Raw genomic sequence first — 25,549 nt, forward strand, 5'->3', positions numbered from 1 at the left:
AGGCCTTTGGACTCAGATGGAAATATAACATGGGCTTTCCTGGGTCTCCAGCATGCAGATGACAGATTGTGGAACTTCTCAGCCTCCAAAATCGAGTGAGCCAATTCCCATCATAAATCCCCTCTCCTATGTCTATATATGTCCTGTTGCTTCTCTTTCTCTGGAGAATGCTGACTAATACAGACATAATACAGCAGCCTTTGGGGATGATTTGTGAGTATGTGCAGGAAGAACTAGACATGAAGCAGAGTGTGCTTTCTTTAACATAACTTTTTCATTAAAATAGTTGTTTGTGCTTAGTACAAAAACTTGGAAAATACAGAAATGTAGTGGAAAAAGGAAGAAGAAAAACTACCATCCATTATTTTCTCTCCCTCCCTCCTCAATCTCCAGGAAAATAACAATTAACTACAGTTTTCCCTTTATTTTTCAGAGTTCAGATTCTCCGGTATGCAAATATTTTTATTCTGATTTTTAAAATTAATATAGCTTACACTTTTCCCAAGACATACCAAACTACCCTTAAATATTTTAATGGCCACATCATATGTTATTGAGTTAATCTACTACAATTTTGTTAATCATTTCTTTGTTGTTTGGATGTTAATTTGTTAATTTTTTTTTTTAGTTTTAATGCTGCGTGATCATCTTAGTGCACCACACATTTTCTGCATTTGGATTTTTTTTCTTTTGTGGTGATTCCCGAAGGTAGAATTTCTGAGCTAAAGGATATTTTATTTTATGTTCCTGCATACTTTTACCAAATGGTTGCATACAAAGGATGAAGCCTTTACATTCCCACTAGCAGAGAATGAGTACCCACAAGTGCCCCAAGCCTACAGTAACCTGTTCTATGGAGGGAAATCTGAAAGCTTTTAGTGAGACCAGTGGGCAGATGCTGAGCCTGTCCCCAGACAGGGGGAGAAGTCAAACCACCAAGCATTTGCTAGGCAGTGCAGCATCTATGTGGTCAGGGCCAATGATATTCTTTTGCTCTTTCCAGCATTGCCCAGTGATCCTGGGGATGCCGTTTGGAAGCTGCACGCCTTTGACATCTTTAGGGTTGAAGAGATGATGCTCCCCATGGGGGCTGACCAGTGATCCATTAGTTTTTCGTGGAGTCTTCGGAGGTCTATGGGGCCTTCCTGGGGTTGCACCTCATTTCCCCCACTCCTGACTTCGCAATTTACTCCTTTGGATCTTTCCAGAAACTGTCTTTGGCAGTTCTGAAACAAAGACCACCTAGTGACCAAACACAAAACAAAACAAAACAAAAACACTTGGAAATCATCATTTCTCAAAAAGACTTTTGTTTTGAAAGAGACATTACTGTCTGCCTGTCCTTGGAAAGCGTCCCTGATTCAGGCTTTCCCCCTAAATGGCCAGTGGCAAAACAGCTGCAGCCTGGAGCACAGGATCATTTTGATAGCATTTGAGCACCACCTCTTGTATCTGATTTACGGTAGGGATTAGGCTGTTCTTAGAGCAAGAACAAAATGTGCTTTGGGGAGAACCCAAGTGAAGAAATACAGAAAAAAGCTGAAGCAGCAGCCAGGGTTACAAGTTTCTCCATATATCCAGTGCCTGGCACAGAGCCTGGCCCTGAGTGGGAGCCCAGGCAGAGCGTGCCCATCCGATTCCCAGATCACTGTGCCCTGGAAACCCTGATGTTTACCTTCCTGGGGTATTTGTATGGAGCAGTCACCCTTTTCACATGCTCCTGGAGTTCCCGCACTAGTGCCTCTGGGTCATGAGAGGAGTAGGCTGGAGTAAGGACTATAAATGCCTTAACCACCTGCAGGAAAACAAAATACCCAGAAAAGATCAGGCCTCGTATAACAACTCTTTTCTCCTTAAGTGAGCCTTGAATAAGTGCCTACATTTATCTTTGCACCATGAAAGTTCTACTAGTTTTTTTGGGGCACAGCCAGTGACACAAACAACATCAATTTTTCTTTTGCTGGCCTTTCCAGGTGTGACTATTAGGAGGATTGACCTTTCTGGGATGATTTCAAACTCCTACCTATTTCTCAAATTACTCCCCATACTTGGAATGACACCATTTGAAGCCAACATCACTTCTCTTAAGAAGCAAATATTTTGGAGAAAAGAGGTTCATAAACTCCTAGGGCCATTTTCTTCCATATTTTCCTAATGAGAAAGGTAGGTAGGCATGAGTTTGAACAGGTGGGATTGAGGAAAATGCAGTCACTTTCAAGGGGAACTAGGTCTTTGGGGGTCTGCATGGATGAACATTTGCAATCAGCAGACCCTGGACTGCACCACTTCTGTTCCAGACATCCCAAGGGACATTCTGCACCTTGGGTCTCTCTGCCCACATATTTCCTGCAGGCTGTCTTATGCCAGGCAGGAGGAGGAAGTGTCCCAGACTCAAGCACAAACAAACAGAACATAGTTTCTGTTAGGAATGGAAAGTCACTTGGATGCTTATTAATTCCAGCATTCCTATCTGTTAAGAGTATTCTATTAAAGGGGTAGCTCACTGTCCTTGCATACTTCCCACAGGGAGGAAGTCCATTGTCATTTCATGTTCAGACAGATATGCTTTTAGAAAGAGCTTCCTCTTACTACTGTAACTACTAAATATTTGTTGGACACTTTTTTTTTTTTTGAGACGGAGTCGCACCCTGTCGCCCAGGCTAGAGCTCAGTGGCGCGATCTCGGCTCACTGCAAGTTCTGCCTCCCGGGTTCACGCCATTCTCCTGCCTCAGCCTCCCGAGTAGCTGGGACTATAGGCGCCCACCGCCACGCCCGGCTAATTTTTAGTATTTTTAGTAGAGACGGGGTTTCACCGTGTTAGCCAGGATGGTCTCCATCTCCTGACCTTGCGATCCACCCGCCTTGGCCTCCCAAAGTGCTGGGATTACAGATGTGAGCCACCGTGTCCGGCCCATTTGTTGGGCACTTTCTACACACCAGACTCAGTTCTAAGCACTATACATGGATTAAATTTGAGCACACAGCCATTTGTCACAGTCCCAGTTAACTCACGGCATGCAGAACTAGGCGTACGTTTGAGGTATGATTTCTTCAGCACATCAGTGGGACTCCACACCTCCCTTATTCTATATTAATGGCTTTGGGTTTTAGAGGGGAATCACTTGGCCAAGAGTGGCTGGCTAAAATGCAGATTCTCTGGGCTGCATTCCCAGTCATTATGATTCGGTAAGTCTGACTTTAGGTCTACAAATCTATATTTTAAACAAGAATCTCAGATGATACAGTTACAAGCAGTCCAAGAACCAGACTTCAAGAATCTCTCCTGCGGTCCTCATGCTTCTGAGAATGCAGGCTGATATTGCACTAACTTTCAAAAGGTAATTGTTGTGCTTTAGGATTATGTTGGATGTAAGCCAGTGAAAAGTACCTAAGTCTGCCTGTAAGCTGATCTTGCCCATACTATGCATTCCTCTGGGACCCACAGAAAGATTTCTCCTGGCCAGGCACAGTGACTCATGCCTGTAATCCCAGCACTTTGGTTTCTCCTGGCTGGGCACAGTGACTCATGCCTGTAATCCCAGCACTTTGGGAGGCTGGGGTGGGTGGATGACCTGAGGTCAAGAGTTTAAGACCTCCAGCCTGGCCAACAAGGCGAAACCCTGTCTCTACTAAAAATACAAAAATTAGCCAGGCGTGGTGACACGTGCCTGTAATCCCAGCTACTGAGGGGGCTGAGGCAGGAAGATCGCTTGAACCTGGGAGGCGGAGGTTGCAGTGAGCCAAGATCGTGCCACGGCACTTCAGCCTGGGCAACAGAGCAAGACTCCTTCTCAAAAAAAAAAAAAAAAAAGATTTCTCCTATGAAAGCCCAGCTTATTAAATTTGGCCCATCTTTCTGGTATATCAATGTCATTTTGGATACATATTCTATCCCTCTCAGGTTACAGCCATCAGCAGCCGTGACTGGTGTGCTCGCTATGTCCTCATCTGCAAATAGAAAATGACTTTTTATTAGACAGGATGGGTAACAGAGCCTGCACCTCCCCCTAAGATCTCCTGCCCCATAGCCAGCCTCTTTGGGATGCAGTTGTGTCCACTTAAAAGCAAAGTGTTGGTGTTTTCCCATTATGTCCCTTTAGAGAGTAATTGTATCTCTAAAGACATGAAGGCAACGTGTGTCTGATGGTGGCATTTCAACTTTGTGGCACATGGATGGAGGCGAAATACAGGACAATCTGAGCCTTCCTGCTTGTTCTGCTGGGTGCTAATATGTACAGAAGCAGGAGGCCATGTTCTTGGGTGCACTGGTTACCTCTCCCCTGATGGGGTCTGGGCTGCTGACCACGGCCGACTCCAGGACGGCAGGATGCTCTGCCAGGGCGCTTTCCACTTCAACAGGCCCGATCCGGTAGCTGGAAGGGAAAAACAAACTCTTTCAAGTGGGCTTCCCTCAACCCCCATGAAACTTCAAAGGGAGGAGGAAAGTGCAGACAGCTTGACCTTGAAGAATTGATCACATCATCATTTCTTCCCACGAACCAAAAGTAGCCATCCTTGTCCATGCGAGCTCGGTCCCCTGTGATGTAAAAGTCCCCTTGTTCTGATGCAGCTGTCTTCTCAGGATTGTCCTGAAAGACAAAGAAAACCTGTGAAGGACCTCTGAGAACAGCTGCTAAGGCCAGTTACTGCCCCAGTAGCCCCCTGTAGGAAGCTGGAGACCAGTCAACAGAAAGTTCAGCAGTTCCTAAAGTCCAGGCTGCCCAGAGTTCCCCAATGGACAGGGAGCTATGGCCCTATTTAGTTGTGGGATTTCCCGCTTTTGATTGGAATCAAGCTGCCAGCGAATGGTTAAGGGCAGCCACCCACCACTATCCTTAGAAGGGGGTCTAGAAAGCATAGTTGAAAGCAGGAGGGTGGTCACAGGGCCACTGGCTGTGTTTTTTAGGACAAGAGAACACATGAATACTCTTTGCATTCAAGAATCACTGAGGGTAGAAAGTGAAGGGCTAGGCCGGGTGTGGTGGCTCATGCCTGTAATCCCAGCACTGTGGGAGGCTGAGGTGGGTGGATCACTTGAGGTCTGGAATTCAAGACCAGCTGGCCAACGTAGTGAAACCCTGTCTCTACTAAAAATAAAAAAATTAGCTGGGTGTGGTGGTGCATGCCTGTAATCCCAGCTACTCAGGAGGCTGAGGCAGGAGAATTGCTTAAACCTGAGAGGCAGAGGTTGCAGTGAGCTGAGATTGTGCCACTGCACTCCAGCCTGGACTATAGGGCGAGGTTGCAAGATTGCACCACCGCACTCCAGCCTGAGCTACAGGACGAGATTGCATATTGTGCCACTGCACTCCAGCCTGGGCTACAGGGCAAGACTCCAAGTAGGAAACAAAGGAAAGGAAAGGAAGGGGAGGGGAGGGGAGGGGAGGGGAGGAGAGGGGAGGGGGAGGGAAGGGAAGAGAAGGGATAAAAGAAAGACAGAAGAAAAGGGAGGGAGGGAGGAAGGAAAAGAAAGGAAGAAAAGAAAAGAAAGAAAAGAAAGAAAGAAAGAGAAAGAAAGAAGGAAAGAAGGAAAGAAAGAAAAAAGGAAGGAAGGAAGGAAAAGAAAGAAAGAAGAAAGGAAGGAAGAAAAGAAGAAAGGAAGGAAGGAAGGAAAGAAAAGAAAAGAAAGAAGGAAGGAAGAAAGGAAGGAAGGAAGGAAAGAAAAGAAAAGAAAGAAGGAAAGGAAGGAAGGAAGGGAGGGAGGGAGGGAGAAGGGCTCACCAAAAAGCTCATTGGTGTGGGGCAAGAGTAGAGGAAAGAGAAAAACAATCAAACTCTGATTCTCAAAGTTTCAAAGAAAAAGCTACTACTCAGCAATAAAAATACATGAAACCACACAGATGACTTACAGCAACATCATACTGAGTAAAAGAACCCAGACGGACAAACTGGAATAGTTTGTGATTCCATTTGTATGAAGTTCTTTTTTTAAAAATGCAAAATTATTATATACTGACGACAAACAATTTATCAATTGCTGGGTCTGGAGTGGAGAGGATTGCCTGTCAAGGGAGTGAAAAATGTTCCATATTCAACTGTGGTGGCAGTTACACAGGGGCGCACATGTGTTAAAAGTCATCGACTTGCACACTTAACATGGGTGAATTTTACTGTAGATAAATTATATCTCAATTGAACAAGGACCTTTTGAGAAAAAAGAAAAAATATAAGCTACCAATACCTAAAAATACATCTAACACAAAATCTCTGAGATGTGTATGGAGAAAACTTAAAACTCTACACAACATTAAAGAAGATATAAATAAAGTGAAAGAAAGACTTAATCGGCCTGGTGCAGTGGCTCATGCCTGTAATCCCAGCACTTCGGGAGGCCAAGGTGGGCGGATCACCTGAGGTCAGGAGTTCAAGACCAGCCTGGCCAACATGGCGAAACCCCATCTTTACTAAAAATACAAAAATTAGCCAGGTGTGGCAGCGGGCACCTGTAATCCCAGCTACTTGGGAGGCTGAGGCAGGAGAATCACTTGAACCCGGGAGGCGGAGGCTGCAGTGAGCCAAGATCACACCACTGCACTCCAGCCTGGGTGACAGAGCAAGACTCTGTCTCAAAACAAAACAAAGAGTTAATTAATAGAGATGTCAATTATCCCTAAGTTGTTTTATAGACAATATAGTTCTAATCAAAATGCTAGCAAACATTTTCCAAGGAACTTCACAAGTTGATTCTAAAATGTAAATGAATGAGCAAAGGGCTAAGAATAGGTAAAACACTTCTAAATAAGTTGAATAACAAGGATAGAATTGTTCTCCCACATACGAAGACTTGTGGTAATGCTTTTGTGGATAAGACTTTATGTTATCAGTGCAGGGACAGAGTAAGTGATCAAGGAAATACAAGAAAGTGCCAAAACCTATGTATGACTATATCAAACTTTTAAAAATTTATTTATTTATTTATTTACTTATTTGAGATGGATTCCCACTCTATCTCCCAGGCTGGAGTGCAGTGGTGTGATCTTGGCTCACTGCAACCTCTGCCTCCCAGGTTCAAGCAATTCTTCTGTCTCAGCCTCCCAAGTAGCTGGGACTACAGGTGCCCGCCACCACACACAGCTAGTTTTTGTAGTTTTAGTAGAGACGGGTTTTCACCATATTGGTCAGGCTGGTCTCGAACTTCTGACCTCAGGTGATCCACCCGCCTTGGCTTCCCAAAATGCTAGGATTACAGGGGTGAGCCACCACACCTGGCCTATATTAAACTTTTATATCTGACAAAATTAGCATGACAGATAACTGGGAAAAGGAGGATTTATTCAACAAATTGGCTTTTCATATAGAAAAAAATAAAATAGACCCCTATCTCATACCATGCATACATTAACTACAGATGGATTATAAACTTAAATGTCAAAAGCAGAACTATAAAACTATTGGAAGAAACTATTGAATATGTGTATTTTCTACCCCAAAGTTGAAAATGATTTTATAAGACACAAAAAGCACTATCCTTAACATTTAAAAACTTAATGATTTGATGACATGGAAATAAATGCTTCTGTTCAACAAAAATAGCTTAAAGAAAGTGAAAGAAAGTGAAAAGATAAGCTACAACCAGGCAGGAAGATGTTAGCAACTCTTATAACAAACGAAGGACCGACATCAAGAATATATTAAGAACTCCTATAGGATGGGAGTGGTGGCTCATGCCTGTAATCCTAGCATTTTGGTGGGCTGAGGCAGGTGGATCACTTGAGCCCAGGAATTCAAGACTAGCCTAGGCAACATGGTGAAACCCCATCTTTACAAAAAAAAAATAATAATAATAATACAAAAATTAGCCGGGTGTGGTGGCGTGTGCCTGTAGTTCCAGCTACTCGGGAGGCTGAGTTGGGAGGATCACCTGAGCCCAGGAAGTCGAAGCTGCAGTGGCCATGATTGTGCCACTGCACTCCAGCCTTGGTGACAGAATGAGACCCTGCTTCCAAAAAAAATTGTATTAAATAGTTGCATAATATTTCTGTGTGGTGGTGATATTATATATTTGAATAAATTCCTGTTGTTAGAAATTTGGGTTCTTTTTTTAAATTTTTTTTCTCTTCTTTTTCTCCTTTTCTTTCTTTTTCTTTTTTTTTTTTTTTTTTTTGCTTTTTTTACAATTCTATAATATAATCCTTTACATAACTAATTTCTGGTATTAGAAATTTAGATAGTCCCTCCACCTTTTTTATCTGTTATAAACAGTCAGCACTATAACAAATATTTGTGCATTTGACAGTTTGTTTCCCTAGGAAAATAAGCACATTCCTTATATGGGATATAAAGTTGATATGGGCATATTCATTTAACTGACGTGCAACTTCAGCTAAATGAGAATGACCAACGTGAATCTGAAATGTTTATGTTTATTGTGGGGGGAGTATGAGCTTAGCTTATCAAAAATCGCAGAACAATTTTGGTCTGAGATCCTCTATAATAATTTTCACATGTTTCCTGATTCCCATGAAGAGATTTAATATTTTTCTCTTAATTAAGAATGAGCTGGGCTGGGCACTGTGGCTGATGCCTGTAATCCCAGCACTTTGGGAGGCCGAGGCGGGCAGATCACTTGAGGCCAGAAATTCCAGACCAGTCTGGCCAAGGTGGCGAAACCCTGTCTCTACTAAAAGTACCAAAATTACCCCCGTGAAGTGGCGTGCGTCTGTAGTCCCAGTTATTCGGGAGACTGGAGCACAAGAGTTGCTTGAGCCCAGGAGGCAGAAGTACAGTGAGCCAAGATCGCACCACTGTACTCCTGGGCAATAGAGTGAGAAGACACTGTCGCAAAAAAAAAAAAAAAAAAAAGAGGAATGATCTGGAAAGAAAACTAACTGTTGGTACAGGTGATGGAAAGAAACAGTCAAAAAAACTAAAGATTCTTGTCTAGCAAATAACTTTTCCAATTACTTTAGTACACTCAGTGGAAAAATCTCACAACCAGAAAGAAAGTGTACAAGTGCAGTAAGTACCAGAGTCCTGTTCCACACCCAGCAGCACAAAGTCCACAATAAATAACGAATGAATACATTTTTTCAGTGGGGTCAAAGATTTACTGATGTTTCCAAGACTTATTAGCAGAAAATACATTAAAATGTTAACATAATCTCAGCTTGGCATGATTACTATGTTGTGGGTTTTTGTAAGTTTCTGTGATTTTAAACAAAATAAAGTAGAAGATTATTTCTCCTGTAGTGACAGAAAAACCACTAAAATGCAACATTCCAAAAAGAAATGGACTGATTTATTTCTGCTCCTTCTAATTCTGTAGCTGATTGACAGCTTAGTAGACACATGAGATGGTATTTCTATTAAGCAGTGGCTCTGAGGCTTGACATTCGAATTGCCTGGGAAACTGATCCACACCATCAGAAATGTTGATTTTAATTAGACTGAGGTGAGGCTCAAACATCAGCAATAACTGAGGCTTGCCAGATGTTTCTAATGCACAGCCAGGTCTGAGAGTTTTATAGAGAAAGCTGTGAAGAAAAGAAAGCCCAACATAAACACCAGCCAAGGTGAATACAAAAGAGAAGCAGTTACTGAATCATCCCAGAAACTTGGACTGAAATCCCAGGTTTGTGCCCTGCTAGCGAAGCACAAAGAGAATCCTGAAGACAGCTCTGACAATAGTGCAGTTTGACCTTTATGTATTTATTTATTTATTTTATTATTATTATTATTATTATTATTTGAGACGGAGTCTCGTTCTCTCACCCAGGCTGGAGTGCGGTGGTGCGATCTTGGCTCACTGCAGCCTCCTCCTCCCCAATTCAAGTGATTCTCCTGCCTCAGCCTCCCAAGTAGCTGGGAATAGAGGCGCACACCACTATGCCTGGCTAATTTTTGTATTTTTGGTAGAGACGGGGTTTCACTGTGTTGACAAGGCTGGTGTTGAACTCCTGACCTCAGGTGATCCACCTTCCTCGGCCTCCCAAAGTGCTGGGATTACAGGTGTGAGCCACTGCAACCAGCTGCAGTTTGACCTTCAGAAGCTCCTTTCCTTTACTGCACCTCAATTTTCTCCTCATTAAAACCACGATGCTGCCCTCATGTCACATGTTTGCTCTTTCAGACACACCCACGTTTAAATCCCATGTCGTGCCTGTACTAGTTGCATGATGCTGGATAAGTCACTTCACCTTTGTAGTAGCTTATCAACAATAGTCTTCCTTACCAATAACAGAACTTTATCAATAATAGTAGCAACCTACCTCATGCAGTCATTGTAAGGATTAAACAAATAGATATTTACAAAGTGTGGTGCACAGTGCTTAGCACACAGTCACCGTCATGAGAACGGCTGTTCCCCATCTCTTACCAAATAGCAATTGAAGAAACAGAAGGGCCGGGTGGGTCTGATACGGATGGCAACATTCCCCTCTTCTCCAGGAGGCAGGACGTTACCCTCATCATCCACAATCTGGCAAGGAGATCATCACAGAGGTGCATATATGAGTGTCTACACCCTGGGCCCCTCCAGCAGCCCAGCAGCCCATGACAGCCAGGCCTGTGTGTCCTCCTCCTCTCCACGCCAGGCCTTGCCAGAAGTTGGGGGAGGCTGCTACCTGCACATCGTAGGGTGGGGACGCCTTCCCCATGGATCCAGACTTGATTTTCATGCCTTTTGGATTGGCACAGACGACAACCTGGGGAGAAAGCAGTACGGATAAAGAAGAGCCTTTCCACTTAGCTTCTTTCTTGGGCCATGCCTTTCTCTCACCCTGCCTGATAACTCTTTCTCTCATCCTCTTTTTTCTCCTCCCTCACTTTCTTCTTTCTTTCCCTTCTCTTCTCTCCATTTCTCTCCTTTCTTCCTCCCTTCTTTCTTTTCTTTTTTCTTCCTCCCTCACTCCTTCCTTTCCTTCTTTCCTTTCCTCTTTCTTTCCTTTCTTTCCCCATTCTTGTTTTCTTCCGGAAGGAAGTTTTTTCATTCCTTTCCCAGTTATTTCGTTCTCCATTTTCCTCTCTCCTCCCTTCTTCTTTGTTCCCTATTTCCTTCCTTCCTTTCATCTTTTTCCCCGTCCTTTCTTCCTTTTTCCTTTATTTCCTCTTTCCCTTCCTTCTTCATTTTCTTCCTATTTTCTTCCCTCTTTCTTGCCTTTCTTTCTTCTTTTCTTTCCATAGTCAACAAACAATTATGGAGCACTCCAGTGGATACTCAGACATAAAGAATTTAATGCATCTCTAAGCCAAAAGACTCGGTTGATCCCCAGATCTCTTCCTAGATGACTGTAGAGGACGCTGCTTAGAATCTTGGACTCTGAATAGTGGCAGATGTAGGCTGTCTTGGTAGAGATAAACAATGCCTTCAGCAGTGAGGGCTGGTTTGCTGGTCATGGTGTAATTGTAAAAGTACTTTAAATTACCTTTTTTAATTTTTAAGAAGTGTGTGTGTGTGTGTGTGTGTGTGTGGCTATTTCAATAGCTTTTTGGGTACGCGCGTTTTTTGGTAACACGGATGAATTCTATAGTGGTGAATCCTGAGATTTTAGTGCATCTGTCAACTGAGTAGTGTACATTATACCCAATATGTAGTTTTTTTTTTACCCTCACGCCCCTCCTCCCACCTTCCTCCTTCTGAGTCTCCAAAGTATTTTATACCACTCTATATGTCTTTGCATCCTCATAGCTTTGCTCCCACTTATAAGTGAGAACATATGGAAATCAAAAGGGAAGGAAAGCTGACGGAATTTTGTTATCAGCTTCTCCCCTGGGGGCAGGGTGGTCCCTGAGAAGCTTCAGGGAGGTGACAACCGGAGAGGCAGGAGGCTCTCGAGGGGACCTAAGGCAGGGACCTGGCCCCTCCAGCACTCACCGTTTCAGACTGTCCATAGCCTTCATACAGCTCCACGCCTGTCTGGCGTTTCCACTTCTCCCTCACGTCAGGGTTGAGGGCCTCTCCTCCAGTCAAACAGTGCCTCAGGCTCTGAAACTGGTACCTTTCTCAGGCAGGAAAACAAGGCCACCTATGGTCAGGATCTTCATACCACCCCGCCCTCTGGTGCCACTGCCCAGATGCAAACACCCACAGGCACTAGAGGGTAGATGCCCCTGCTTTTTAATCTGCTCTAAGTGAGTCCATCCTCTGGCTTTGCAACCACGCTCCTCATGGACAGATAATTTCTCAAAGATCCATCCTATCTGAGTGTGGGATAAAATCAGAAGCTCATATAATAGGTTTTGGCATAATACGGTGAGTTCCAGGTAACTTGGCCAAAATAATTTAGTTGGAAAAAAATTGATTGATAATAAATTGGTTAGGACAATAATCTGATTGAAAAGGATAGATAGATCAATTAGAAATTGAAAAGATAGGCCAGGCACCATGGCTCACACCTGTAGTCCCAGCACTTTGGGAGGCCAAGGTGGGCAGATTGCTTGAGCTCAGGAGTTGAAGACCAGCCTGGTCAATGTGGTAAAACCCCGTCTCTACCAAAAAATACTAAAAATTAGCCGGGTATGGTGGCACATGCCTGTAGTCCCAGCTACTTAGAAGGTTGAGGTGGGAGGAAAGCTGGAACCTGGGAGGCGGATGTTGCAGTGAGCCGAGATCATGCCACTGCACTCCAGCCTGGGCGACAGAGCAAGACTCTGTCTCTAAAATAAATAAATAAATAAAAATAAAAGGAAAAGGAAAAGAAAGGAAAGAAAATTGAAAAGATAAAAATTAGCCCCCTAAGAATCCCAAAAATTCCTACAGATGTTATGTTGCAAAACGCCCTCTCTGTTCAACAAATCATCCAAACTACAAAAAAAAAATCAGTGATTGCAAGTACATTTTTAATCTTAGAGGAGAGGGGAGATCAAATTGGCTTGATTAAGTTACTTATTATTACCAAAGAGCATTCAACGACATTGTTCTTTTTTTTTTTTTTTTTTTTTTTTTTTTTGAGATGGAGTCTCACTGTCGCCCAGGCTGGAGTGCAGTGGCACGATCTCGGCTCACTGCAGGCTCCATCCCCCAGGGTTCACGCCATTCTCCTGCCTCAGCCTCCCGAGTAGCTGGGATTACAGGCGCCACCACCTCGCCCGGCTAATTTTTTGTATTTTTAGTAGAGACGGGGTTCCACTGTGTTAGCCAGGATGGTCTCGATCTCCTGACCTTGTGATCTGCCCGCCTCGGCCTCCCAAAGTGCTGGGATTACAGGCGTAAGCCACTGCGCCCGGCCCGACATTGATCTTAACAAGGTACTTGGAGCTTGCTTTCAGCCAAAATCATCATGTGGAGATGCACACATCAGATCAATGAATGGGATGATTTTCTTACATTGGAGAAGAATTCACTTTTAGAAGCATATAAAAACTCCCTCTTTTGGACACTTGGTGGGTAGATTCATGTGATTAGAAAAGACGAGAGGACGACTCCTCATGACTTGGGGGAGGACAAAAGAGGGAGAACAGGTCACAGTTGGTGGATACTGAAGGACGGTGGGCCTCTCTCCATATATCCCAGCAACTAGCCCTGTTCTGCCAGAAGATGTTGCTTTGGCTTCACCCAGGATGGAGCCATCATCAGTGCCTTGTCCCTTTCTCTTGGGTGCCCAATGGCATGTGCTCAGAGAACAGTTGGCTGGGGTTAGTCTGAGGCTGAGAGTTGGGGCATCTATTGTGGTGCGGGCTTGTTAGTTTCACCAGACCTGAGAGCCCTGGCCACAAACCCCACTCCATAGGTGGCTAACAACTGTCCAATCATTTCTCTCGCCTCACAGAAGTAGCAGACACACTGCTGACAGAATAGCCCATGGGTGTATGGTGTGAGGAGAAGCCTATCTCAGGTGCTAAAATTTCAGTCTGCCTTAAATCTATTTAGTTCCATCTGGATGCAAATTTTGGGGGGTCAGAAGCTTGTTCTTGAGGGGCATCTGTGAGATTTACAGATATGTTGACTTGTCAATGTGTATGTGTATAAATGTGTGTGCCAGAGAGAGGCAAAGAGAGAGGCAGAAAAATGTATAGAGGGAGAGACAGAGAAAGAAAGAGAGTTCGAATGAGAGGGTAGTTGTGTGTGTGGATACCCATGCTGTGTATTCACATACTTAGGCCCTCAAAGCACCAAATAGATGGGCTGTACCTGGTCAGATCCTCCTGCACAAGCAGCCGAAAGATGGTTGGGACACAGCAGAGGGTGGTTATCGGGAATGTGGAGAGAGTCTAAACAAAAACAAAGCGTGAAAGATGTCCTTAGAATCACTGGGGTGAGACCATGAAGATGGAGCCAAATGCATCTTTATAGTCTCAGTACCAAAGCAGAGAAGCTGAAAACTATGTGTGGAATCCAGCAGCCAAGATGGTGCCCAGTGACCCCTACTTCCTGGCATTTGCACCTTTGAAGGAATCCCCTCTCATCTCATACCAAAGTGGGTCTGTGACAGCAATGGTACACTGCCAAGGTGATGAACACCACTTTCAAGATTCAGTTATACAAAGACTATGGCTTCTGTCTTGGATGTTCTGTCTCTCTCCCTTTCTTGGATCCCTTGTTCTGGGGGAAGCAAGCCACCATGTTTTGAGTATGCTCAAGCCATCCTATGGACAGGTGCACACGGTGAGAAACTGGAGACTCTAGCAAACGCCCAGTGAGAAATTGAAGTCTAATAAAAACCACCAGTGAGGTTTTTGTTTTGTTTCGTTTTGTTTTTTGAGATGAAGTCTCACTCTGTCACCCAGGCTGGAGTGCAGTGGCAAGATCTCAGCTCACTGCAACCTCTGCCTCCCGGGTTCAAGCAATTCTCTGCCTCAGACTCCCAAGTAGCTGGGATTACAGGTGCCCGCCACCATGCCCAGCTAATTTTTGTATTTTTAGTAGAAATGGGGTTTCACTGTCTTGGCCAGGCTGGTCTTGAACTCTTGACCTCATGATTCACCTGCCTTGGCCTCCCAAAGTGCTGGGATTACAGGTATGAACCACTGCGCCCGGCCACCAGTGAATTTTTAAGCGATTTTCCAGCTTCAGTCAATCCTTAAGATGATTGCAGTCCTAGCAAATATCTTCTTTAAAATTATTGTGCTAAAATACACACAACATAGAATTTGCCCATTGGAACGGTTTTTAAGTGTATAGTCCAGTGGGATTAAATATTTCCACAGTGTTGTGCAACCATTGCTACCATCCACCTCCAGAACTATTTTTATCTTCTCAAACTTAAACTCTGTACCCATTACACAATAATTTCCCATTACTCTCTCCCCTAACTCCTGGTAAACACCATTGTACTTTCTGTCTCTATGAATTTGACTACTCTTGGTATCTCATGTAAGCGGAATCATACAATATTTGTCCTTGTATGACTGGCATGTTTCACTTAGCATAATGTCCTCAAGGGTTATCCACGTTATATCATACAACAAGACGTCCTTCCTTTTTAAGGCTGGGTAATATTCCATTGTACATATACACCACATTTTGCTTATTCATTCATCTGTGGATGGACACTTGTGTTGCTTTCACCTTTTAGTTATTGTTAGTGCTGCTATGAACATGAGCATACCTTGCTGACCTCTTGATTGCAACCTCATGAGAGACCCTGCTCCCAAACCCCCCTCATTAAGCTGCCTCCAGCTTCCTGACCATCAGAAACTGTGAGATAAATGCTTGTGTGTAAAGTGCTAAGTTTGGGTATAATTTATTACATAGCAATAGATAATGAAAACACTATATGAGAGCTGGGGGCAGTGCAAGGAGAAGGTCCATACATTGGCTGATCAAGCACTACATGGATAATGGTGGTGATGAGTTTGATCATGATGATAACAATCAGTATGGGTTAAGAATCTACTATATTTGGTCCACCATGCGATACCAGCTTATTCCTGCAAGAATGGCCATAATCAAAAAATCAAAAAAATAATAGATGTTGGCATGGATGCAGTGAACAAGGAACACTTCTACATTGCTGGTAGGAATGTAAACTAGTACAACCACTGTGGAAAACAGCGTGGAGATTCCTTAAAGAACTAAAAGTAGAACTGCCATTTGATCCAGCAATCCCACTACTGGATATCTACCCAGAGGAAAAGAAGGCATTATATGAAAAAGATACTTGCACATACATGTTTATAGCAGCACAGTTTCCAGTTGCAAAAATGTGGAACCAACCAAATGCCCATAAATCAACAAATGGACAAAGAAACTGTGGTATATAAATATATATAATGGAATACAACTCAGCCATAAAAAGGAATGAATTAATGGCATTCGCAGGGACCTGGATGAGATTGGAGACTATTATTCTAAGTAAAGTAACTCAGAAATGGAAAACCAAACATTTTATGTTCTCCCTCATAAGTGGGAGCTAAGCTATGAGGATGCAAAGGCATAAGAGTGACACAATGGACTTGGGGACTTGGAGGAAAGGGTGGAAGGGGGTGAGGGATAAAAGATGACAAATTGGCTGCAGTGTATATTGCTCAGGTGATGGGTGCACCAAAATCTTACAATCACCACTAAAGAGCTTACTCATGTAACCAAACACCACCTGTTCCCCAATAACCTATGAAATTTTTTTTTTTTAAAAAAAGAATCTACTATGTTTTGAAGCAACCTAAGTGTCCATCAACAAATGAATGGATAAAGAAAATGTACATATACACAACGGATCCATAAAAAAGAATGAGGTCCTGTCATTTGCAGCAACATGGGTGGAACTGGAGATCATTATGTTAAGTGAAATAAGCCAGGCACATAAAGACTAACTTCACATTTTCTCACTTATTTGTGAGATTTAAAAGTCAAAACAATTGAACTCATCGAAACAGAGATTAGAAGGATGATCACCAGAGGCTGGGACGGGTAGATGGGGGCTGGGAGAAAGATGGGGACGGTTAGTTAGTACCAAAATAATAGAATGAATGAATAAGAACTATTATTTTAAAGCACATCAGGGTGACTATAGTCAATAAAAACTTAATTGTACATTTTAAAATAACTGAAAGAGTATAATTAGATTGTAACACAAAAGAGAAATGCTTTGAGGGGATGGATACCCCATTCTCTATGATGTGATTTTCATGCCTTGCATGCCTACATCAAAATACCTCATGTACCCCATAAATATATACACCTACTATGTATCCACAAAAATTAAAAATTATTTCAAAAAAGAACCTACGATGTGCTGGCCCCTTTGCCTTGTATCATTTCATTCTCGTGAAACTCTATAGAGATATGTTATCCCTTTCTTACAGGTGAGGCTGAAGCTGCAGCTCAGGGAGGTTAGGCAATTTCCCCAAGGCCACACAGCTAGCGAATCAAAGGTGTAGGATCAGAGACCAGGTCTGACTCTTTGACTGATGGCACAGCCTGTGCAGTTAGCTACCATGTGATACAGCTTATCTCAGTACAAATAATAACAGCAGAAGGGTCCTCTGACATTTTAAGGAATGACAGTTAGGATGTGGGGGGCGGAAGAAAGGTGACCTGTGTCTTGAGTGGGGGCACCAATCTCCTCCCTCCCCATGAGAAGACCCTGGGAGGCTGAGCAGGAGTCACCAGGACTCTCTAGTTGGGCCAACTACTCATGTTAAGCACCATGGACAGTAGCATTTGGAGTCGAGGCATAGACTGATTTTGCCTAAGGGTTTGACAAATACCTAGGGTTTTGGCAGGAGCACTGGGAAGAAAGTGGTGGAGACAAGGGCACCCCATGCAGGAGAAATAGCAATGAAATAGTCTTACATCTAGGAATCTAGCTAGAGCATAGGCAATGATTGAAGGGAACCAGGTGGTCAGGAACCAGATTATGGAAAGCCAGGGAGCCACACCAAAGAAGCCTTAAATTCACTGATTCATGTGTTTTCTCCTGCAGCCTGAAATCTGTATCCCACTCATCTCATTTGTACCCAACACATATGGGGTATTGTTGGTTTTTCCTCTTACATTCAGGATAACTTTGGCATCAACTCGGGGCAGCTCATGCACAAAAATGCAAGATCCATTAGGCCAGGCAGAGAAGAGAGTCCAGGCTGCCTTCACCCAGCCAGTGTCAGTCGTGTTCCAGAAGATGTCCGATTCGGTCAAAGCCACCCACTGTCTGCCAAAAATTAGAGAATGTCAGTACCCTTGGCAATGACTCTACCTTTAAAAAGGATTGTATTATCTATATCACCACATTTGGAGCCCTGCTCAGTGGGTACTCACTTATACTTGTGAAACCTGAACAAGAACCATCAAGTCAACTGTTGTCTCAACCAGCATTTATTGAGCATCTTCCATGTACCTATGCCCTAGGCTAAGAATACAGAAGCAAAAAGAGTTTCCAGAAAGTTCATAGTCCAATGTATGTGATACATAAGGGAAAAAAATTAACCTCAATACTCTGTGCTAAGGTCACTTTGTTTAGCCAACATTTATTTAGCATTTAGTCTGGACTTAGCACTAGGGATATAGAAATGAACGATTAGCCTTGCTTTGAGGGCCTGATAGTTTAGGAAGTATAAATATCTAGGAAGCCCCTAGAGAGCATGTTTTAATAGAGCTAAACACAAAGCCTTGTGCAATTATAGAGAATAGGCACCTAACCCAGAGCAATGATGGACATGGGTTTCTGAGAAATGCTCTGGTAGAGGAGGTGACACTTGAGTTAGACATAAACAATACATAGGGATTATATAGGTGAGGTAGAGAAGCAGGAGCATCCCAGGAATGAGAAACAGTGTCTGCAAACATGGAAGACAGAAAAGCGGTCATGCACTTGAATCCTGGGACACACGCACTCCTCGTTCTCCCCCTTTCATTGGCTGTTCCCTTCTCAGTCTCCTCTGCTGAGTCCTCCTGGTCTTCCCCTTCAGTGCAGAAATGCCCCAGGCACTCAGTCCTGAGACCCATTGTCTTTTCAGTTTATATTGCACTTTGCTGATCTCATCCCATCTCATGGTATTAAATACTATCTTTACACTGATAAGTTCAGCATGAATCTTTCTCATTAACTTCAGACTTGTGTATCCAAATGCCCACTCAACATCTCCACTTTTAACAAGGGGATGGAGATGTCTAAGAAGACTCTCGAATTGACAACTCCATAAACAAACTCTGTTTTCTTCCCACCAGACAGCTCATCCCACAGGTCTTCCCCAATCATTTAGTGCTTCCAGTTGTTCAGGCCATTCCTCTTAGAGCCATCCTTGACTCCTCCTTCTCATTCCACACTTATTCCGTCAGCAAGTCTTATTGGGTCTAGGTTGAAAATACATTCAGAATCTCATCTCTTCTCCCACTACAGCCCCTGGGGCAAGCTACCATGCTTGCCTCTTAATGCACCGGTCATCTTCTTTACCTGTTTCCCCTACAGTTTCATTGTCAACCCAACATCCTGAGTGAGCCTTTAAAAAACAGATTATGTCAATCCTCTGCTCAAAATATCCAACGCTTCTCAAAAAAAAATAAACATAGAATTACCATATGATCCAGCAATTTCATTTCTGCATGTTTACCCAAAAGAAGTAAAAGTAGAGACTCTAACAGATACTCGTATGCCAGTGTTTATAGCAACATTATTGACAATAGCCAAAATGTGGAAGCTACCCAAGTGTCTATCAACAGGTGAATGGATTATTTAAAATGTGGTCAAGGCCAGGTGCAGTGGCTCATGCCTGTAATCCCAGCACTTTGAGAGGCCAAGGCGGGAGGATCACAAGGTCAGGAGTTCAAGACCACCCTGGCCAACATGGTGAAACCCCATCTCTACTAAAAATACAAAAATTAGCCAGGTGTGGTGGCGGGCACCTGTAATCCCAGCTACCTGGGAGGCTGAGGCAGGAGAATCACTTGAAACCAGAAGGCAGAGGTTGCAGTGAGCTGAGATCGCACCACTGCACTCCAGCCTGGGCAAAAGAGCAAAACTCTGTCTCAAAAAAAATAAAAATAAAATAAAAAATAAAAATAAATAAAATGTGCTCTAGCCCTACAATGGAATATTTTTCAGTCTTAAAAGGGAAGGAAATTTTGACACATGCTATGACATGGATGAACCTTGAGGACATTATGCTAAGTGAAAGAAGCCAAATTGCAATACAAAAGGACAGACTGCATGATGCCAATCACATGAAATACCTACAGTACCAGATTAACAGAGATTGAAAGTAAAATAGAGGTTACCAGGGGTGAGAGGAGAGGGTAATGGGGTGTTATTGGGTAATGGGGTATTATTGGGTAATGGCATAGTTCTCATTTGGAAAGAAAAGTAAATTCTGGAAATGGATGGTGATCCTGGTTGCACAACAATGTGAATGTATTTAATGACATTAAACTGTACACTTAAAATGGTTAAAAGGGTACATTTATGATATATGTATATATATGTTTATATGTGTATGTGTATATATATGTGTGTGTGTGTGTGTATATATATATATATATATATAGCCATGATTTAAAAAGAAACCTCCCGTGTCTTTTCACCTCACTCAGAGTAAAATCCAGAACCATCAAGATCCTTCCTAAGCTGCTCCTATTGGCTTCTCAGTAATTCTGTAGGCTCTCTGACCTCAGCTCCTGACACCTTTCCCCTCACACCACCCCCTCCAGACCACTCCCCACTTTCTGTTCTTGGATCCTCTAGGCAAGCTGCTCTGGTACCTTCCGCTGGCCACAAAACCCAGTCCGTAGCTGCTCTGGGAGTGCTCGACCATCTTGGGGGCCCCGGTGGTTCCGCTGGTGAAGTAGATGGCCAGCGGGTCTCGACTCTTTGTCTTCACGCAGTTGTGCTCTGTAGATGCCTCCCTGTAAAACGTAAAAACACTAGGTGGCACTACCATAGTAAAAACAGTTAGTAGCACCAATAATATGTATAACAACAATATGACTACCGTTTCAGAAATACCACGTGTGAGGTGCTGTGCTGAAAGCTCTGGCTTGGGTAATCTGCAACCACCTCATGGGGTAGGTACTATCATTATAACCCTTTTGCAGACAAGGAAACTGAGGTTCAAAATGGTTAAATAACTCACCCAAAAGTGCTTTCTTACCAAGGTATGAGGACTTTCTGGTAGAACACACACGTCCATGTCTATAATTCTGCATATTTAGGCACAGCTTCCACCCCCATCCCAATTTCTAGTAATTTAGAGCTCTTTTCTAAAGGTTTTCCCCAATATGGGGTTTTGAGATCTGGGTAATTCCCAAAGTTCTGTGATCTGGATGATCAGCTAATCCACTGGCTCTCATCCCTGGCTGCATCATGAAGTCCCCTGGTAAATTTTTGGAAGAAACTTGTCTGTATCCACTCTGACTAAAATAAAATCAGAATCTTTGGTGTTTTCTTAAATGCTTCTCAGTAATTCTACTAACAGCCAAAATTGAGAACCACTGATCTAGGCCCACCTGACAGCTCGTCAAAATCGTATGAGCTGATTTTTTTTTTTTTTTTTTTTTTTGAGACAGTGTTTCTCTCTTGTGGCCCAGGCTGGAGTGCAATGGAGTGATCTTGGCTCACTGCAACCTCTGCCTCCCGGGTTCAAGTGATTCTCCTGCCTCAGCCTCCTGAATAGCTGGGATTATAGGCATGTGCCACCAGGCCCAGCTAATTTTGTATTTTTGGTAGAGACGGGGTTTCTCCATGTTGGTCAGGATGGTCTCAAACTCCTGACCTCGGGTGATCTGCCTGCCTTGGCCTCCAAAAGTGCTGGGATTGCCTCCAAAAGTGCTGGGATTACTGGCGTGAGCCACGGCACCCGGCCTTATGGGCTGATTTTTTAAAAAAGATCCCCAGGGCTCTTGCTCAGCTATGTCTGGTTAAGTAGGTCAGATGTGAGGCCTTGTCATCTGTATTCAAAACAGCACCCAGGTGAATCTGATGCAGCTGGTCTGTGGGATGAGCATTCGTGACTCAATGGTTCAGGCCCCTGAGAGGCTCCTTTTGGGTTCTGGCTTCCAATCAGGACAAAGTCTCGAATTCTGAGATGGGTTTCCACCAGGCCCTTGCTCCAAGGCAAATATGGTCTCGCCTCTGCCCACTCCTGACTTGACTACTTTTTAGCACCTTGGGCAAGTCACTTTAGTTTTCCAAGTCTCAGTTTCCTCATTTGTAAAACTGGGTTAAAGGGCCCATCATAATGTCTTTTCCAGGGATTAAATAAGATGATGTTTTATCCATTATGGCGTTCTGAACACCAAACACAATGCTTGTCATGAAACAGATGTTCATTAAATCTTTGCTGCATGAATGAATGAAGGTGAAGGCTTACATAGCACAGTATCTAGCAATACACTAAGTACCCAATACATGGCCACTAGTTTATTATTAATTGACCACCTGCTATGTGCTAAATGCACCATATAGGTTATTTCATGTACTCTGAATGGTAGCTCCAATAACTACTACCGCATTATAGAAGCAAATGAAGCACAGAAAAGCTGTTGACAAATCCAGCACTGACTGAATGAGGGACTTTGAACATTAAGGTAGGGACCAGGATTATGCTCAGGTCAATCTGGCTGCCAATGGGAGTGTTCCTCTCTGATTCGCTCTCTATGTGTGAAATCAGCAATGCATTTCATCTTTTGTTGCTTAAAGGGGAAATGACCTCATTTTTCTGCTGTTCTCCTGGAGAGCCCCAACTCACCGGAGGAGTTCCCTGAAGTTCAACCAGCCTGGCCGACTGCTGTCTGACACCAGCAGCTTGATCTGGAGGGAGGGGCATTCGGCGCTGATGGCATCCACCCTTGGAGCTAGGGAGTCACTGGTGATAATGGACTTGGCCCTGGACGCCTGCAGCCGGTACTTGAGGTCCTTCTCCGTCAGCTGAGTGACACCCGGAATCATCACTGTCCCTGGCATAAAACAGAAGGGGATGTTGACTGGATAGTGGGGAAGGCCTTGGGTATAGAGGTAAGAGATGAGGGCAGGAAGGGGCTGGGGAGGGTTGGAATGTCTGAGCTGGAAGAGGTAACAATAATAATAATAACAGCCTAAAAACCCTAGCCTTCTGAATAAGTGCATGATCGCTTATTCACTCAGCATCAGCAGAGGCTTGCTAGGCTCACTGTGGCCTCTTTCCTCCTCTGTTTCTCTGCTGAAGGAACCATTCTAAGAAGATGTTTCACTGCCCTGGACATTCGTGACAACAGGAGGACCTGTCCCCCTAACCTCCTGCAAGGGATAATATCACTGGTTCTTTTATTTCATCTTTATCTTCCTTCCTTTGGGAGCTGGATGATGCTGTGATAACGAGAATCATAAAGTCTAAGAGTGAAACTAACCCAGATTGGTTATAAGCGTCCCTCATCTATAACTGCATTATTCGGGTAAAATTCTAGCAACTAAAGCAAGGCTCCCAAACCACAACTAGCAGAAAATATGCTTGATTTGTCCCAGTCAGGACTTTTTTAAATGATAGATGCCAACATTAAAAGACAGGAGGATTTTTCATAAAAATCCAGAGTTTTCCATTACAAGTCAGAAGTTCTGATAACACTGGTATTAATTCTGTAATGGGAACATTTGCTTCAAGTTGAGAAGCAGCGACCCCATTTGATAAAGCACGTGATCTCCAGTTTGCTGCAGTCGTCACCACTCCCTACTGCCTTGCACTGGCCTGCTTTTATCAATTACATCATTGTCTGGCCCCTATTATACAATCAAGTCTGTGATTGTTGGGCAAATAGGAAGTAAACACAACTCCACATAGGGCTTATTTTTGCTCCATCTTCAAGACCCTGTGGACACTGCAAAGCTCTGGCAGGTTGTGTCTTCCCCCAACTAAAATTCCCAGCCCTGCTTACTGACCTGTCCGCATACAAGCCACACTGACCAGCCACCACTCCGGGAGCCGTGGGAGTACCAGCATCATTCTGTCCCCAGGCTGCAGGCTGCATGCACCCCCCAGCACATTGGCTGCCTTCCTGGACTGCTTCCCCAGCTCCTCAAAGCTCCACTTGATCTCTGCTCCTGTGCCATTGACCCACCAGAAGGCAGGATTTGGGGGGCGGTGTCCAGCCTAGATGGCGGTACAAGCAGAAAAAAAATAGAAGCAATTTATTGAGAATTTTTGTTTGCTTGTTGCTGTTGTTTAATGTTTTATAATAGTTAATATAAAATTTACAGGGTTCAAAAAGCAAAGCAATATGGAAAGACATGCATTGAAAAGGCTTGCTCCCCTCCTTGTACCTATCTGCCCTGTTTTCTACTTCCTCTGCCTCACTAAGTAACCAATTTTATTAGTTTTTTGCATATCCTTCCATAGTTTCTTTAGGCAAACACAAGCATATATATTTTTTTCTACTATCTTTTTAATGCAAAAGGTAGCACATGATCTGCACTGTTTTCTGTTTTTCCCTTTTTTATGGAAATATAATTCAGGCACCATAAAAATCAACATTTTAAAGTGCACAACTCACTGGTTCTTAATATATTCACAAGGTTGTGTAACCATCACCATTCTCTAATTCCAAAACATTTTTATTGCCCTAAAAAGAAACACTGTACAAATTAGCAGTCCCTTCCCTTTCCCTCCTCCTCCAGCTCCTGGCTACCGCTTATCTGCTTTCTGTCTCTATGGATTTACATCTTCTGGATATTTCATGTGAATAGAATCATATGATATGTAGCTTTATGTTTGGTTTCTTTCACTTTGTACAATGCTTTCAAGATTTATCTATGTCATAGCATGAATTGGTATTATATTATTTTGATGGTTGAATAATATTCCACTGTATGGATAGACCATATTTTGTTTATCCATTCATCAGTTGATAGACATTAGGGTTGGTTCCACTTTTTGGCTATAATAAATAACATTGCTATGAGGATTTATGTACAAGTTTTTCTGTGAGCACATGTTTTCTACTGTCTTGGATATATACTTAGGAGTACAATTCCTGGGTCAGTATTATAATAACTCTGTGTTAACTTTTGGAGGAACTTCCAAACTGTTTTCCACAGCACTGCACCATTTTACATTTCCATCCAGCCATGTCATAGGGTCCTAATTCTCTGCATCATCTCCAACCGTTGTTATTGTACCTTTTTTTGTTTGTTTGTTTGTTTTGCCATACCACTGGTTATGAAGTGGTATCTCCTTCTGGCTAGGATTTGCATTTCCCTAGTGAATAAAGATGTTAAGCATCTTTTCATGTGTCTATTGGCCATTTGTTTATATTCCTTAAAGAAATGTCTCTTCAGATTCTTAGCCCATACTTTAATTGGGTTATTTGTCTTTTTCACTGTCTAGTTTGAGTTCTTTATGTATGGTAGATACTAGACCCTTAACCAATATGTGATTTTTCAGATATTTTCTCCTATTCTGTGAGCTTTTTACTTTGATATATAAATACTATTAATTTTCATGAAGTCTAATTAATCTATTTTTTATTTTGTTGCTTTTGCTTTAGAAACCATTGCCTAATCAGAGGTCACAAAGATATACTCCTATGCTTTCTTCTAAAAATTTTCTTATACTTTTTGTTTCTTCATTTAGGTCTTTGATACATTTTGAGTTAATTTTTGTATTTAGTGTCAGGTAGGAGACTCAATTCTTTTGCATGTGAACACACAGTAGTGCCAGCATAATTAGTTGGAAAGACAATTATTTCACCCATTTAATTGTCTTGGTACTCTT

The 25,549-nt window shown here is 43.0% G+C and overlaps 1 protein-coding gene across 3 annotated transcripts in view; it reads right to left on the bottom strand.

Annotated features, from left to right (window-relative positions):
* Nucleotides 1-255: 255 nt before the first annotated feature.
* The window catches only part of ACSM5 (acyl-CoA synthetase medium chain family member 5), a 29,451-nt gene continuing 4,157 nt past the window's right edge, over nucleotides 256-25,549 (bottom strand). The window contains exons 3-14 of one of the 3 annotated variants that reach the window (XM_030800125.1): nucleotides 23,719-23,929; nucleotides 22,556-22,763; nucleotides 20,571-20,714; nucleotides 17,874-18,027; nucleotides 14,070-14,149; nucleotides 11,814-11,937; nucleotides 10,564-10,644; nucleotides 10,317-10,418; nucleotides 4,463-4,590; nucleotides 4,275-4,374; nucleotides 1,676-1,795; nucleotides 256-1,242 (exon numbers count right to left, since the gene is read on the bottom strand). In XM_030800125.1, the coding sequence (XP_030655985.1) occupies nucleotides 1,159-1,242; nucleotides 1,676-1,795; nucleotides 4,275-4,374; nucleotides 4,463-4,590; nucleotides 10,317-10,418; nucleotides 10,564-10,644; nucleotides 11,814-11,937; nucleotides 14,070-14,149; nucleotides 17,874-18,027; nucleotides 20,571-20,714; nucleotides 22,556-22,763; nucleotides 23,719-23,929 (1,536 nt within the window). In that variant the 3' untranslated portion in view covers nucleotides 256-1,158. Of the gene's footprint in view, nucleotides 1,243-1,675; nucleotides 1,796-3,829; nucleotides 3,950-4,274; nucleotides 4,375-4,462; nucleotides 4,591-10,316; nucleotides 10,419-10,563; nucleotides 10,645-11,813; nucleotides 11,938-14,069; nucleotides 14,150-17,873; nucleotides 18,028-20,570; nucleotides 20,715-22,555; nucleotides 22,764-23,718; nucleotides 23,930-25,549 lie in introns of those variants that run through there. The other 2 variants (XM_030800119.1, XM_030800127.1) reach the window with 2 other exon arrangements.

Source organism: Nomascus leucogenys, chromosome 2 (assembly GCF_006542625.1).
Source record: "Nomascus leucogenys isolate Asia chromosome 2, Asia_NLE_v1, whole genome shotgun sequence".
Classification (NCBI taxonomy): domain Eukaryota; kingdom Metazoa; phylum Chordata; class Mammalia; order Primates; family Hylobatidae; genus Nomascus; species Nomascus leucogenys.